This window comes from Eurypyga helias, unplaced genomic scaffold (assembly GCF_000690775.1).
Source record: "Eurypyga helias isolate BGI_N326 unplaced genomic scaffold, ASM69077v1 scaffold8276, whole genome shotgun sequence".
Taxonomy (NCBI): domain Eukaryota; kingdom Metazoa; phylum Chordata; class Aves; order Eurypygiformes; family Eurypygidae; genus Eurypyga; species Eurypyga helias.
The window spans coordinates 111,389-127,667 of NW_010258564.1; the positions used below are offsets into that span (position 1 = coordinate 111,389).

The window sequence follows — 16,279 nt, forward strand, 5'->3', positions numbered from 1 at the left end:
TTATTTTCCTTGCATAACTTACAAGAGAGGTATGAATTTTACATCTGAAATAAAATATATCTATACCTATTTCTCCTCTGTGACTTGTGGAAGAATGAAATGAAATATATCTGAGTGAGGATGTGAAAGAATAAAATTGTGTGACTGTTCTAGAAAACTCATAAAATCCACCATAAAAGCTAACTTGCATATGCACATATTTTCATCTTTTCAAATGATCCCCAGCTTTTAAAATATAGAGCAACAGCAGAAGTATCTCTAACATTAATATGAAGTTAATGTAATATGCATAATGGTTAAATCTTATAATCATTATAATCCATTTTTATTTTGGTCTCAGCAGACATCTGTGGGAATATAGCTTGCTTGCTTATTATAACTCTATTCACATTGAACTCCTATGAGTAACTTTATCCAAGTTTCTCTGCAGCTAAAAAATAAGATTTATCCCCACTTTTGGAAATAATCTGTTGAAAACTGCTTGTAAATTTTAGCATCACTGAGGAAAAATCCAACTTCATATCAGAAATACCATCATTAAATTACTTATTCATCTGAGCTTATTCATTCTGAGGTGACTGTCATAGATATTATTGTGGGTTTGTTCACTTTGAACTTGAAGATAATATGAGTTTTATATTTTCTCTTGAAAAGATTGTAAGAGTCAGTTTTCAGCAGTATTTTATTTGGGAAATGTACTATTGAATTTATTGAGAATTCACAAGTTTTACTGGAAATAAAAATGTTTTGAAAAAATTGTTAGAAGCAATTTTATACTCTTTTTTGTTTTCCAATTTCATCTGAAAAAGATTTTAATTAGATCAATAAAGCGTATGTTTACTTCAGGAAAGGGGTGAGGTAGAAATAAGAATAATGTCTGAATTTTAAAATACCTTCTCCATGGATCTGAGCTCCTAGTTTTTCAGCAACATCATAAATAGGAATGCATAGGTTACCTTTTCTATATTTGGTTGACACAAATTGATGTGCTGTTTTGAAATATTTTACCTTCTATGGTAATTTCAATTCCTCTCCACACTATTTCACTTTACCATACATCACTGTTCCGAGCTTTGCCTGCAAACCCACAGGTTCACATCATAATATATCTTGAAAACCTCTGCATGCCTGTGCATTTGAGAATAGGAAAAAACCTTTCTCCATATGCCCTCCAACTTTGCAACTGTGTTAAATGTCTTCTAATTATTACAGGATAATTATGTAGGATTAAAATGTCGTGGAGTATCATGAAATTCTTTCCATCAGACACTTCCCAGAAACACCCATCACCCATTCACACAATTCTACCTTCAGAATGTCCCATATAAATCTGTTCGGGTCAGATGCAGAGATTTAGGAGACAAGATAATAAATTTTCCTTTTATTTGGTTATTAAAAGATAGTACTCCTGAAATATACCAGCGGTAAGTACTGGTGATTGAGAACAGAAATAGAACAGAAGGAAATGGTGATGAGTTTGAAGCTTGTGTGCAGGAACAAGTCCAGGTCTGCAGTCACATCAGCACACACCCATGACTGGACTGGAAAGGTCTGATGCACGTATCAGTGTCATACACCTATGTGGACGTGCTTTCCCATGACTGCTGCCTTGTTCTTTATGGCAGCGAGCAAGGACAATCTATCTCCTCGGCTACATGAGCATCTCCACATCATTTTCTTCACACTTTAAGTCCTAACAAGTTAGGGCATCTCTAACATCTAAAATAGTGCTGTGGATAATGATTCATCATCAGTAATGATTCATTATTCATAGAGAATTATACTCCAGAGCTTTTTCTCTAGTGATTCATCAGAGCCTAAACTGTTAGCTCAAACTTGATCCATAACGGTTTGATAACTAAGGTTAGATAACTGAAACGTTCAGAGATTTTTCCAAATTCTTAAATTCAAATTCGTCATGGACAGGAGTCATCTGATTAAGGTGTAATCAAACAAGAGAACAGAAGATCCCCAGTAGGTGAGGAATTGGTTTTACAAGCAGTGAGTAAAGGGGAAAAGCTATTCCGCAACCTTTTGTTTCTCCATTTAAAAGTTAGATAATGGTATTTATTCTTAATGAAATCACAACACCACAGCTATATGATGAAAAATTCAATAGAAAAGAGCTGAACATCCCCTCCTGTGGATTTTGTATTAGCCACATAGCAGAATTCCATATTATATTTTTGTCATCATAGTGAAGCAGACACTATACGGTGGGATTGAGAAGGTATTCAGCTACTACAGCTGTTAAATAAGGACAGATGTTTTTATTTCAGCCATCCAGTGACCATTCTTTTGTCCAGTCTCTGTATCAAACCCCACCTCAGCTTGCTGGCTGGAGCCACTCTGATATAAATGGACATTCTTCTAAAAAGTACTAAAGACATAATGACAGGTAAATTGTCACCTGCCTGTGACTTCATCAAGGTTTTGAGAAAAGAATCTAAAGCAACTTGAAAAGCAAAAGACATCTATGAATCCTGTTGTGTTAGTGTGGGGGATAATACATGAAAAATCCACAAGTCTAAGTTAGAGGAGACAAATGCTTTGAAACAGAAAATTGACCTCAAAATGTTACATGCTTTTGGCAGATGTTCCTACAGATTCTCAAGACTGCAGCACTACAGTACCACTGTGTTTACTTGCCATGTGTAAAGCTATTCTTAACTGGACGTTCTCTGTTGTAATTTTGCTCTGTTCCAAACTTTGTCCAGGCAGAACTTCTGTAGCTGGCACATTAATGTAGGATTTCATAACTGCTGTACAGACATGGCCAGTGCATTATGTACAGATCAGTTCCAAAGGACTAGTTACAATGAGACCAGGACTTCCAGAAACAACAGGTCTACTGCTTATCATGATGCAGATGTAAATCCAGTGTGTGCAGTGTGTGCAAGATGCTTTGAATCTGCTGATCGGCTACAGCGTTTAAAGACGGTGAGCTTGATGATTTCTGGAAGTGCTCGATTTAAGGCTCTTGTACCACACAGTATCATATGCATGCATTTATTTGTGGGAAATCCTGAAGGGAATTACAACAATGGTAATTCTGGGGAGCTACTATTGACATTTTACAGATTTTTTTTTTCTTCTGATCCTCTCAACCTCTGCCACAGAAAGAAAATATACATGTGTTTCTGGACAGTGAGTTTGAAATGCAAAAAAATGTTCTTCTGTCTTTAAAGCTATAGATAAGCTGTGTAGATTACTAAAAAAAAGTTTTTAGTCCCATTTAGAAGTTTTCTCTTATCATCACGAAAGAGAAAGGGAAGGGATTGCTAACATTGCTTCTTCAAGAATGATGTCTCACTAATGGGGACTTGCAGGTTTTCGTATCTATATAGTAAAAGAAATTAACTAATTTTTTAGATGTAAGTATGAATCATTTAGTCAGACTGAGGCAGAATGAGACGTAGGACTGCTACTTGAGATTTACCAAAGAATCTTTATTACATTACTATGAATGATTGCAATATTTGTAACAGCATTATGAAGCCTATGCAAGAACAAGTCCATTTAAAGGAAAGCAGAAACCAATCCTTCCTGAAAAACAGAAACAAAATCCAATCCTGTTCTAGCAACTTATGACATAAATTCTTATTCAGTATAAGCTAAAAATGAACTTCAGATTGATGAAAGTCTTAGATTTATTTGACATAAACAATATGTGCTATCAAAGGAAAAAAATGCTGGATCTATCCCTGTCTTTTATGAACAAACTCAGCTTGAAGACGTCATGTTCATGTTTAAAAGGTTCCTTCCTCTCATCATAAGTTTATTTTCAGGCAAAAGGACATCCCTACTTACGACACTGACAAATGCTGTTCTACTGAGAGTGTTCATTCCCCTCTTGGGATTGTTTTGTAAGCAGTAAACTTTAAGAGTAATTTCCACAGCTTCCAAGTTTGGCATCTGATAGAATTAACAAAATCTATTTTCTAAAGTGAGAAGTGGTGTGAAGGGGAATGGAGGAACATGGCTTTTTGTTCTATGTGACTTAGAAACATATATTTCTGTACCAGCTTTTATGTCTATCCTGCAGTTTGATTTCGGGCAAATAATTCTATTTTAATACCCTATGCCACGGTTTCCCTGTTTTAAAAAGAGAAAACAGACATTTTATGTGTTTGTGTCCTGTAAATGAAAAATAAAACACCATGATAAGAATTGTGAAGAAAATGATAAGAGGGTGAAGGCAAATTACAACCTGTGGACTTCTGCACTCTGATTTTGCTTAATACTTGACAATGCTAAGCTGCTAGCACTACTTGTTCCCCTAGTAATTCTCCTGTATGTCAGAAAATGACTGAATATTTAAATCCCTAGTTCCAACAATGAATTGGATGTATAGCATCTAGAATGATTTGCTCCATTTAATGAAAGCCAGGGATCTTGGCATGTCATTAAATTCTGAGTACCATAATACTTTTAAAAGACAAGTCAAAATTAGCTTCCTTCTGCCTGAAAATTGTATATTAATTCTGGTTAGAATTCCTCAAACCTCCAACCTTCATTTATCAATGCAGTGATTCATCATGTCCTTTCATAACTTTGTTTTGATCAGCAGTTCCCATGTACGTGGGATAAGAATGTACGTGCTACTGTCACAGGATTCAGTGGAAATGAAATGAGGGCTGTTAATGTGCCTGAATGTACTTAGTACAGAATCAGGTTAATACCAGAAGTGTTTCTGTGTGTCACCATTATTGTGGGAAGAGACAAGAACTGTTTTGTTTTCATGGAAAACTACAAGAAAGCTTAATAATTTCTGAAAGACAATACTTAGAAAGGAGCAGCTGCTGGGGCTGACTGGCCATTCCATGAGCTGTCTCTTGACTGTAAAGACCTGCTGACATGTCCCTAAGAAATGGCCAACAGACCTGTCATACTTGGCTCTAAAACCAATGAATCCTGCTTTATATCACAGATGCTACTATCATTTTATAGTCATGTTTTATTCCCATGTTTATACCCAATACTACTCAGCTGCTACTTGCCACACTGACCCCTCACTCATCTTAATGTCCCTTGGATGCACTGTAGTGCAGTTAACAGAGGTTAACTTCATGTTTGTTTTAACCTGTGATCAGTGCATGAGGTCTGCTACTCTAGTGTAATACCAGGGCTGGAGTGAGAGGTGGATTCATGGATTTGTATTAAGGAGATTTATTTTAGAAAAGAATTTGGGTTTCAGAATAGAAGTCCTCATGAGACCTTTTTTGGCACTTGATTGGTGGATGAGGACAGGTTATGAGAAGGTCTTGTCTGCTTCTCTTGACACTTTACAGCTGGAGATGCCTCCTGGATTTGCCAGGATCAGCCAATAAAAAGATAAAAGTCGGGGAGAAAGAAGTAGATGACCTGGGGTATAGTTCTAGCTAGTGGACTGAAAGAAAAAGCCATATTTTACAAATTTAAAGAGCACAGAGGGTTAAGTTTTATCCTTAGCAGTTAAGAAACAATATGGTGAAATGCTTGAAACTTGTATTCACCTGTGTTGAAGGACCAGATGGAAAAATGCATGTGTTAGTCAGAGAAGTGTGCAATTTGTATCTGTGACTTATTATAGGATTATTGTTTGTGAATTTTGTGTTCCTGGCATTCAGAGGGAGAAAACAAAAGAATCAGGTACTATGAAACCTTGAACCAAAGATGCACTTCTTGGGTACTTTCAACCTTCCCTCTTTTCTTAAATTACACACTTCCTGATTGTATTGTTTACCAAACACTGACCAGACCTCACAGAAACATCCTTTAAACATGTAGAATTGCAAAGTCTATTACATCTTCAAAAGGTTTGTAATATCTAGAAGCCTGCTCTACCCTATGTCATTGTTTTAATGAATGACACCAGCAAAAATAACTTCAGATACTCATGCAATTTTCCACAGTTACAGTCAAATACCCTTCACCAGATCATAAAAATGTTTTGTACTGCCATCCTAATCTTTGCTTAATATCATATTCACTTATCCAAACACTTCTTGCTTTTACTTCTGCATATTGAAATATTTTCAGTAAGGTCTCCCTACATGTAAGTAGTCTGAAATTAAAATATTGGTATGGACATAAGTAATATGATTTTTAATAAAAGCTTGAAGAACAATTAGAAAGGTTTGTTAAAAAAAATCAAGTCAAGGAGATAAAATAGCATCCTATATTCCATGTATTTAATACTTTGAAATATTTATTAATCAGAATTTATTCAGGGTTCATTGTTTCAACAAACGTTAGAACATTTCCTAGATTACAAGCCACTAAATTTCATTCACCTTTGTGACTTCAATATATGTAACTTCACCTTATTTTTATTCTATTTCATTTAGAAATCAAGATTTCAAATGGTCTATCACCTGAGATCTTGCAAGTCATATTGCAGATGGGAAGAATGTTTATGCCTGAGCTATAAATCTCTTCAAAACAAAGTTTGTAATAGAATTATTGAAGCAACATTAAGTATAACAGCATGAACAATGCTTCTATCATAACAGCCTCATCATAATTCAGTAATAAAAAGGAGTCAATAAATCTGTTTTATTCTTATCTTTAACTAAGAATATTTCACAATAAAAATGTAGTCTTGACATGACTAAAGTGAGGTAAGCTAGCATTAAAAAGAATATTGATATACTATGTAGATATTACTATTGTATAGAAATGGCACAAGCAGTCTCTCAAAAATACAGAAAAACAAGCATATGAATTGTAAGAAAAATTGGTTTTCAGCACTATTCTCTATTGATTCTTTTGATTAAAATCTCTGTGTGTTGATCTATGTGGTTAAAAAATGGCCATAGTGAAAAAAAGGATTCATAAAAGTTAATTTTTTAACAAAACAATCCTTCTGGCAGTCTACATGGCCCAGGGATCCTATTTTAAAAGCAAAGATTGAAAACTTTGGTAACCTACAAGTACAGTAATAGCCCACATTCTCTAATTTGTTTTAATGAGAAATAAAATATGATTACTCACGCAAAATCGGCTGTTGGCATGATCATAATACCAACTTTTTGGGGGTGGGAGTTTGGGTTTTTTTTGTTTGTTGGAGGGTTTTTTTGTTTTGTTTTTTACTGGCTGGAGCCAGAAAATGGATGAAGTATAAGTTTTATGTGGAGAATAAAATAGAAGCAGCTGTATAGTGTGATGCATAACCAAAAATTCAGTGAGGAAAAGGCTGAAGCGTGAGGGTCAAGTAGGATGTGTGCATTATACACAATTTGACATAATAAGTCTGTGTGAAATAGTGGGTGTAAAAGAATTCTTTGAAAGGGAAAATAGAAGTCAGCATAGAGTTATATGCCAGGAAAAAAAGAAAAGAAAAAAGTTTTTTCTTGAGGGCAAGAAAAAGGTTTCCTCTGAGGCAAGAGTCTGTGCTCACTGAGGAGGGTTGTAACATGACTTTTCAGGCAAACTTAGACAAAACAGTCCTATATAATTTTTGAACTATAAAAACTTGTTCATTTTGAGGCTTTAAAAAATCCCATATTTTTCCATCTATGTCTGCTTTTAAGTCCCATGTTTAAATAATAGTATTAAAATCACTTATGAGATAACTATACTCCAAGTTCAGGTAGTTTTAAAGTATGCTTGGGTGGCAGTCACTGGAAATGCTTCATTAATGAATATGTCATGGGGTGGGGACAGAACTTAGCCCTCTTACGATTACTTACTGTAGCCCAGCACGATTACTTTTGTATCATTTTAATAGGGAGCTAATGAAGACATCAGAATTATTCTTTTAAAAAAATACATGAAAAAAGAAATGAGAGAATTAACCAGTTGCCTCCAGTTGTTCTTGGAAGCAAAGTCAGTAATATCTGAGAGGAAATACAAATGACAAACTGCCGTGACAGAAGGCAATGTTCGAGAAATTACATTTCTGGAGCATGAAAAGCCAGGAATGCTGTGATCTGTGGAAGAGTGTCAGCTGGGAAGAGCATGGCTTCTTCACCAGAACTTGCCCAAAGAACAAGGTCATGTTCTTCGTCCTTGATTTACATAATAAACTTAAATTCTGACATTGAAACTATGAATTTGATAGAAACCCAGGATTATCAGGATTACAGACAACTACCTAATTACCAATAAGCTAATTTATTTGTTTTACCAAAATAATTAGCTTGTCTTTCTAAATAGCAGAAGACACAAGCAGTGAAAATTGTTACTCAAAAGCAAACATTAACTACTGCTGGTTCAAGATTTGTTAATGTTTTGAATTCTTCCATTCAGTAAGTTTTAAAGGAGTTTTTTCTTTTGTTATTTATTATTTTATTTCTTTAACAACATTTAATGTAAATCTTAATCAGGATGTACCGATTATGTAAATTAAAAAAGATGTAGTCCTGTTCTTATGAAAAGGTCAAAAAATAGGAGATGTTAATACTTTGTTATTGCCAGGATTTTTTTTTTTTTTAATTCTTTAAAAAAAATACAATCCTCTGTCTTGTTAGGAAACAAACAAAAATTCAAGTGTTCCTAATAAAAAGTACACCATTAAGCGGGTGGCAGAAAATATCTGTATGTTATATAGAGAGATATGTATGAAACATAGATATAATTGAAACACAAGTTGTCGTGTGGATGTGACAGTGAATATGGCTTTAAAAGCATCTTTTAAAAAAAATTGGGCTGTCTTAAATATAAAAAATATTACAAAAACTACACTAATTGCAAAAACATCCACTCTGATATATAACACAGTAAATTTTATTTGACTCCTCTGTCTGTCATGTTTTCTGCTATACCTCAGCAGTACATCACGGATATAGGCAGCGATTTCCTAGGCAATGGTTGTTGCTCATTATAAGCAGCATTATCTAATACAAATAAGATCATTTTCAGTTACTTCACTTCTACATTATTTTCAGTCCTTTAGCAACAACAAATCTATTTGTAAGTAGCATCAGTAACATACTTTCAGCTGTAATTAGATCAGCTACTTATTGCTTGGGTCAGAATAAAATCTTTCTCAGAGAATTTCTGTCTGTCAAGCAATTAAGACATTTGATTTTAATTTGGAGACAAAAGCTGCACAGCTCCAATTTATTTAATTCCTACAGCCATAGTGACTGGTAGTTATAAATAAACACTATTAATAAATAATTAATCTGTAACTAAAGACTAGGATCTGTCTAGAATATTTGCCAAATGCCTACTTCAGGAAATCTCTCTGGAGCGTCTGTCATTCTCACAATTACTGTGGAGAGAGACAAGTGAGTGTTTCAGACAATTAAATTAATGCATGAGGAAAACAGCAGCGCATTGGCTTGGAGACTAATAACTTCGGTGTTATTTACAATAACAATTCAAAATGCTGAATCCCAAAATGCTAAATAAAGAAAGGGCAAAGTTCAGTGTGGTATTGGGGACCTATGGCAGTGTAACAAGAAAAGATCCTTACAAGCTATTGGGAATAAGAGATGGGGATTAAAAATGAAAATGATGAAAATGAGTAGGAAATCTGATGCATTTCTACCTCCCACCTCAGCCTCCAGGTTTCAAACGAGGCCTGAAATGTCATTCATGTAATTATTACCATATCAGGTTGAAAGCAATTTCAGCTCAGCTGATTTGATTGTGCATTAATGGCTGCGAAAAGAAGATAAGGAATGTGCATGGTAAAAATAGCTGCCCATTACAATAGCAGCAAATGGGGTCAACTTATTCGATAACCTTAAACTCCTTGATGGTTCAGATGTTTTTATTTTTTTTGTTTATTAAAGGTTAACACCAAATATGAATCTAGAAATAAGTTAATTGAAGCCTTTCCTGTCAACCTTTGCCTTTCTTGTGTGACTGTCTGAATAGTGACAGACTCTTGAGAGAGAGTTTACTAAATCCCAAGGTGTCGATGATGGAAGGTATCAGTAGCTCTGTTTCTTCCCTGTCAGTGGTGGTTGCAAAGGACAACATGTGGCATACCTCCTCGTCACTGGAAAGTGACAGCTGACTTGTAATCTGTCAGCAACTGCAATTTCATTCCAGCAAAATGTGGAAACGGCAGCTAACACATTGGTTACTGCTCCAGCCATAGCCAAGAGTCTAAAAGGGCCTTGTTGCCGACTACTGACCTGGCAGGAAACTGGTTCATGCTGCTGACGAGAGAGTCTGTAGCCACCAGCTTCACAGAACAGCTTTTCCTCCTATGTTTCAGCATTTCAAAGGATCTCTCCATTCATTGCTTTTCTGTCCTCTCTCATGTACCTTTTTCTTTATCTTTACTGTATAAAACATAAGACACATGTTTTCCCCTACAGAAGCTCTCCCCTCACATTTGCTTTCTAAACTATAGCTTACACTGAAGTTGGGAATGAATTTGCAAAAGCTGTTGTCACGGTCGAATGGCTCCCAGTACGTGGGCCTCTCACATTTTATTTGGACTGGTTCGGCTGTGTCCTGCCTCTCCTTCAACTTCACTGGGTCTAAATAGATACAACTAAAATAATTTTTCAGAATTCCTCTGTATCTATTTATGAATACCTTCTGCTCACTGATATTATCCGGATGTTGGTCAAAAAGGAAAAACAGATAGGAAGGAAGGTAAGTTTAAGACGTATCTCATCCAGACTGCAAATAGCAACTGTTAAGAAAAAAATCTGAACAAAAATATCCAGTGTCATATGAAGATCAAAATGACTATAAAACCATTTTAAAAGCCCTCTCATGTAGTAGAGACAGGCTTTGAAAGGTTGTTCTGGAAAACCTGACCTGCTGAGCACATTGGAATAGTGATTCTCAGGAAAATAAATTATTTCTTAAAAATGCCTATCCTCTTATGTTTTGTTCCAACTTAGGTAAATAAGTAAGAAGAATTGGTATGAAATATATAGTGCCCTTCAAACTAACTGATTTGTGGAGTTCCTCCACAGGAGTTACAAATCCTTCCACTATTTCTTTATCAAAGACAGGCTGTAAGGAACCTGTATGTGCCTTGATAAGCTATGATCTAGAAAACCAAGCAGGATTTATGATATAGAGCCATACAACATCAGAGGTAGGAGGAGATGTCCAAAAGGAACACTACATAAAAATAAACCAGAAGAAATTCAATACAATGAGATTTTTAACACAAACTCAGGAATTTGATGGGCTATTTTTCAAAAAAAACCCCAAACCCTGTACCCTTCATATTTGCTTATATGTCTCTAGCGAAATATCACTGCTGGAACACCTGGTTTTAGCTACATACATCTACAGAAGAAAGAATAATTTCTTTGAATCACTAGAATTGCTTCCTACTTTTGTCTGACTGTATACATCCTTAATCCTGGCAGCAATAAGAATAGTAACTGTCACATGAAATTAAAATGTTATCAAGTAGTGTATGAAAGTAATTTCATTTATTTAATTTTTATGAAATTGAAAAGTGATTATTTCCAAAACCCTAAACTCATTTATCAATAAACATATTTTAAAAAACCCCTTGACACAAATACTAAAAACCTGTTCCCTAGTAGTGTTATTAGGTCAGGGAGAAATTAGAGATTTGGCACGCTTAAAGCATTGTGCTCTTATCTGCATATATACAGTGCATTTTGGGGAAAAAAGCTGTTAATCTTGTTTCTTCTCTAGCTATAATACTTGACAGAATAAAATCTAATTTACTGATTTATAATATCATAGTGAATAAATGAGTGAATCTGGTAAAATTTTAAATTAAAATCTTTCCTCTTTCTGTTTATAAGTACGTTACTTTTCATTCTGACAGAGTCTTTTGACTTGAATGAATTACCGTCCACAGAAATGGCTGGACAGGGAATTCATAACTGCTACTTTGTCAATTGTTTACTTTGAGTGTGCAGTAAAGACTGTCTGTGGAAATGACATCCAGCAAAATACTGAAGCAACAAATTAAGTATGTCACATCTTAATCAACAATGATGTCTAATTATGAAAGAATCTGTACTTACTTGCCAAGTGCAAAACACTCCATCTTAACAGTAGTTCCCCTTGCAGCTGTAACTATGTAAGGAAAATGGACTTCAATTTTTGGTTCATATTCCCCCATCACACCTGGAAAATAAGGAATGTTTAAAACATGAAGTAGTTTTCCATTTGTTGAGATTTTCACAGAAAAAAACACTGTGGCTTGCTTTTTGAATCTGCTCAGAATTAAAGCTAGTAAATAATGGAGATATCTTCTTTTGGTCTGCTCAGGTCCAGTGCATATTCTTTAATACTCTTCAGAGTTACCAACAGCAAAATAGTGTTCTTAAAAAAAAAAAAAAAAAAAGGAATTATTTTCTCAAACATGGGCTAATATTTACATTTGGAAAGATTAAAGGAGGCAATCACTTTTAGAAGGGTGAGAATTTTCTTAGGCCAAAGCTTTGTTTACCAGTGCAGTGACAGTTATAAATAAACACATCTTGCTGTGATCAACTGAGGATCTTCTAAACTCAGCAAGAAAAACTCAAATGATGTAAGACATTTCTGTACACAGATACAAACACAAATATGAAGACACATAAAAAGTTCAGTTATTTAATTTTCAATGACCTTTTTAATTTAGGAAATCATTCATTTTATCAGGACAACACATTTAGTACTGTAAGAAACAAGTAGAAAAACATTCAGAAATGTGAAAAATATAAACATTGCAATCAATAGAGCTATCTGGAATTTGCTGCGGAGTGACTGACAGCTTTGGAGGATCACAAAAATTTAGAAAATAAGAAACGAGCAGGCAAAGGAGACAGGTTTTATAAGGTGAGGTCAGAGGTTTGTATTTGATGCAACTTAGAGGAAATGTCATAATAAACATGGCAGGAGAATAATATGACTCTAAGAGCTGTTTTCAGATAGACAGAAGATGGGCTGGTAGGATCTCCTCCTGTTGTCCCACAGGCTCATGTAGGTTTGCTTTGAGAGGATAATATATGCATGCATATAAACATGTTTTTGGGGGCTAATTTTAGTTAGAAAATCTGAATGTGTCTGGTATAAATCAAATAACAGAAGTAAAATGCATAAAATACTTTTAATCCACATCGTATAATACCATAAATTATGTGGCTTTTTAAGTAGTAAATTTCTTTTTTAAAAAAATATAATCATGCAATTATTACATGTTATATTTGGTTTGCATGGCAAGATTTGGGTAGCAGGGGGACCACAAGGTGGTTTCTCTGAAAAGCTACTGGAATATTCTCCCATGTCCAACAGAGCCAATGCCAGCTGGCTCCAAGACAGACCTGTCTCTTGCCAAGGCCAAGCCCATCAGTGATGGTGGTAGTGCCTCTGGGTTAATGTGTTTATGAAAGGGAACACCTCCTGTGCAACAGCAACTGCAGTTGGAGAGTGGAGTGAGAATACGTGAGAATAACAGCCCTGCAGACCCCCAGGTCAGTGGAGAAGGAGGGGGAGGAGGTACTCCAGGAGCCGGAGCAGAGATTCCCCGTCAGCCCATGGTGCAGCCCATGGTGAGGCCGGCTGTGCCCTGCAGCCATGGAGGGTCACGGGGGAGCAGAGACCCACCTGCACCCCGGGAGGAACCCACGCTGGAGCAGGGGATGCTCGAAGTAGGCTGTGACTCTGTGGGCAGCCCACACTGTAGCAGGCTCCTGGCAGGAGCTGTGGCCCCATGGAGAGAGGAGCCCAGGCTGGAGCAGGTTTGCTGGCAGGACTGGTGACACCGGGGATACCCAGGCTGGAGCAGGCTGCTCCTGAAGGCTGGCACCCGTGGGAGGGACCCACGCTGGAACAGTTCATGAAGAACTGCAGCCCATGTGAAGAACTCTATTTGGAGAAGTTTGTGAAGGACTGTTTCCTGTGAAAGGGACCCCAAACTGAAGCAGGGGCAGAGTGTGAGGATCCTCCTCTGAGGAGGAAGGAGCAGCAGAGACAACATGTGATGGACTGACTGCAACCCCCATTCCCTGTTCACCTGTGCTGCTCAGGGGGAGTAGGTAGAGAAATTGTGAGTGAAGACAAGCCTGAAAAGAAGGGAAGGTTGGGAGGAAGGGGTTTTTAAGATTTGGTTTTAGTTCTCTTCTTAATGTGATTTAATTGGTGATAAATTACAGTTTTTTTCTCCCAGTTGAAACTGTTGTGCTCGTGATGGTAATTGCTGAGTGATCTCTCTCTGTCCTTGTCTTGATAACTTTTTGTTGTATTTTCTCTCCCACGCCCATCTGAGGAGGGCAGTGACAGGGTGGCTTCGGTGGGCACCTGGCCCCAAGCCTCGATCAACCCACCACACATGTAATAGTGGCAATGACCCATTTTTCCTCAAAACCATGATTAAATCAATATTTTGATATGTCTTTATGAACTTGTGGAGAAATACTTACCCTTGTATGAAAGGCAAGTTCTGAATCAGTCCTGTCTTTAAAGCTTAAAATATTTTTATTTGTAGAAAAAATGAAATTTACATCTGTGTCCTGTGTATTAAAATAAAGTCAGGGCATCAACCAAGTGGTAGTCAATTAGAATTTTCCCTAGACTAGAATGAAATAATTTCTAGCTTAATCTGTCATGAAAAATATATTCCCACTGGCTTGCATTGTGTTAATAATTTCATAATTTAATAACATTCCTTGCAACTCCTTATACTATTTCTGGATTTTTTTTTTCTGATTATGAATACCAGTTTCTGATTAATTTCAGCTGAGTCATTCATAAGCTTATAAGATATCTGTCATATTCCTTTTTAGCTGCGTCTTTTACAGACAAATCCCAAACTATTAATTCTTCCTTACAGTAAATCTTTAATAAACTTGAGATCATTCCTACTGCCCATGTTGCACCATTTCAAATTGCATTCTATCATTCTGAGATGGAAAGATTATAACAGCACAGCAATATTGAAGCTGTAGACCTTTCCATCACAGGTTTTTTTTGCTTGGGTGTTGTTATTTGGGGTTTATTTTTGTTTGTTCCCTACTGCCTTCCTCACTATACAGGTCTATTTCACAGAATCACAGAATGCTAGCAGTTGGAAGGGGCAATCACCTAGTCCAACCCCCCCTGCCAAATCAAGTTCATCTACAGCAGGTTGGACAGAAAGTCATGCAGGTGGATTTTGAAGATCATCAGAGAAAAAGACTCCACAACTTCTCTGGGCAGCCTGTTCCAGTGCTCTGAAACCCTCAAAGTGAAGAAGTTTTTCCTCATGTTGAGGTGGAATTTCCTGTGTTCCAGTTTGTGCCCACTGCCCCTTGTCCTGTCGCTGGGCACCACTCAAAGGAGTCTGGATCCATCCTCTTGATACCTGCCCTTTAGGTACTTACAAGCATTGAAAAGATCCTCACTCAGGAGATGATCTCTTCTCCAAGCTGAACAGACCCAGCTCTCTCACCTTTTCCTCATGAGAGGTGCTTCACTCCCTTGATCACCTTTGCAGACCTCTGCTGGACTCTCTCCAGTAGTTCCCTGTTGTGGTTTAACCTCGGCTAACAAATGGAGTACCACAGAGCCACTTTGTCCCCTCCCCTCCCTTCCAGTGGAGGAGGAGAATCAGAGAAAAAGACAAGGAAGCTTGCAGATTAACAGGAACTACTTAATAACTGAATATAAATGACTATCATAATGATACTAATAATATTAACAATATTACTAATAACATGTAATGAAAATAAAATTATACAACTGCTCACCACCTGCTGACCAACACACAGTCAGGTTCCAAGTAGCAAGAGCCAGAGCCAGAGAGCCTGGGAGTCAGAGCCTCAGACCGTCAAAGTCCAAGCAAGCCTGAGAGAGATATCACACTGGAGGCCAAATGAGCCCCTCAAGCGAGAGCACAATCGAGAATGCCAACCGACTCACAGACTCACTAACATATGAACGAGATAACGCATGAACAAACGAGCTAACAAGGAAGTGAGCTAAGTGAAAAAGCTAGCTAACAAAACGGGCAAGCTAAATAAACAACCAAGTTATGGTCCCTGGCCCAATCCAAGCTTATATACTGAGCAAGACATGATGTGAAATGAAATACGCCTTTGGTTAGTTTGGGTTAGCTGTCTCAGCTGTGTTCCCCTCTCTATCCCTGCTTTTAGCGAGAAGGTTGGGAACACAGGTGAAGCATGTGTGAAGCCCATAGTGTGCACTGGCAGCCCAGAAGGCAACCCCTATCCTGGGCTATATCCAGAGAAGTGTGGCCAGCAGGTCGAGGGAGGGGATTCTCCCTTTCTACTCTGCGCTTGGGAGACCCCACCTGGAGTGCTGCGTCCAGCTGTGGAGCCCTCAACATCAGAAGGATATTGACTGGTTGGAGTGAGTCCAGAGGAGGCCACAAAGATGCTCAGAGGGCTGGAGCACCTCTCCTATGATG

General features: G+C 37.0%; 1 protein-coding gene across 1 annotated transcript in view; it reads right to left on the reverse strand.

The window, feature by feature from the left end:
- CNTN5 (contactin 5) overlaps positions 1-16,279 on the reverse strand; it is a gene marked incomplete at both ends in the record, with an annotated part of 137,862 nt that overhangs the window by 108,518 nt on the left and 13,065 nt on the right. Inside the window, one exon of the mRNA XM_010154386.1 lies at positions 11,913-12,015. Within this exon, the coding sequence (XP_010152688.1) occupies positions 11,913-12,015 (103 nt within the window). The remainder of the gene's footprint in view (positions 1-11,912; positions 12,016-16,279) is intronic.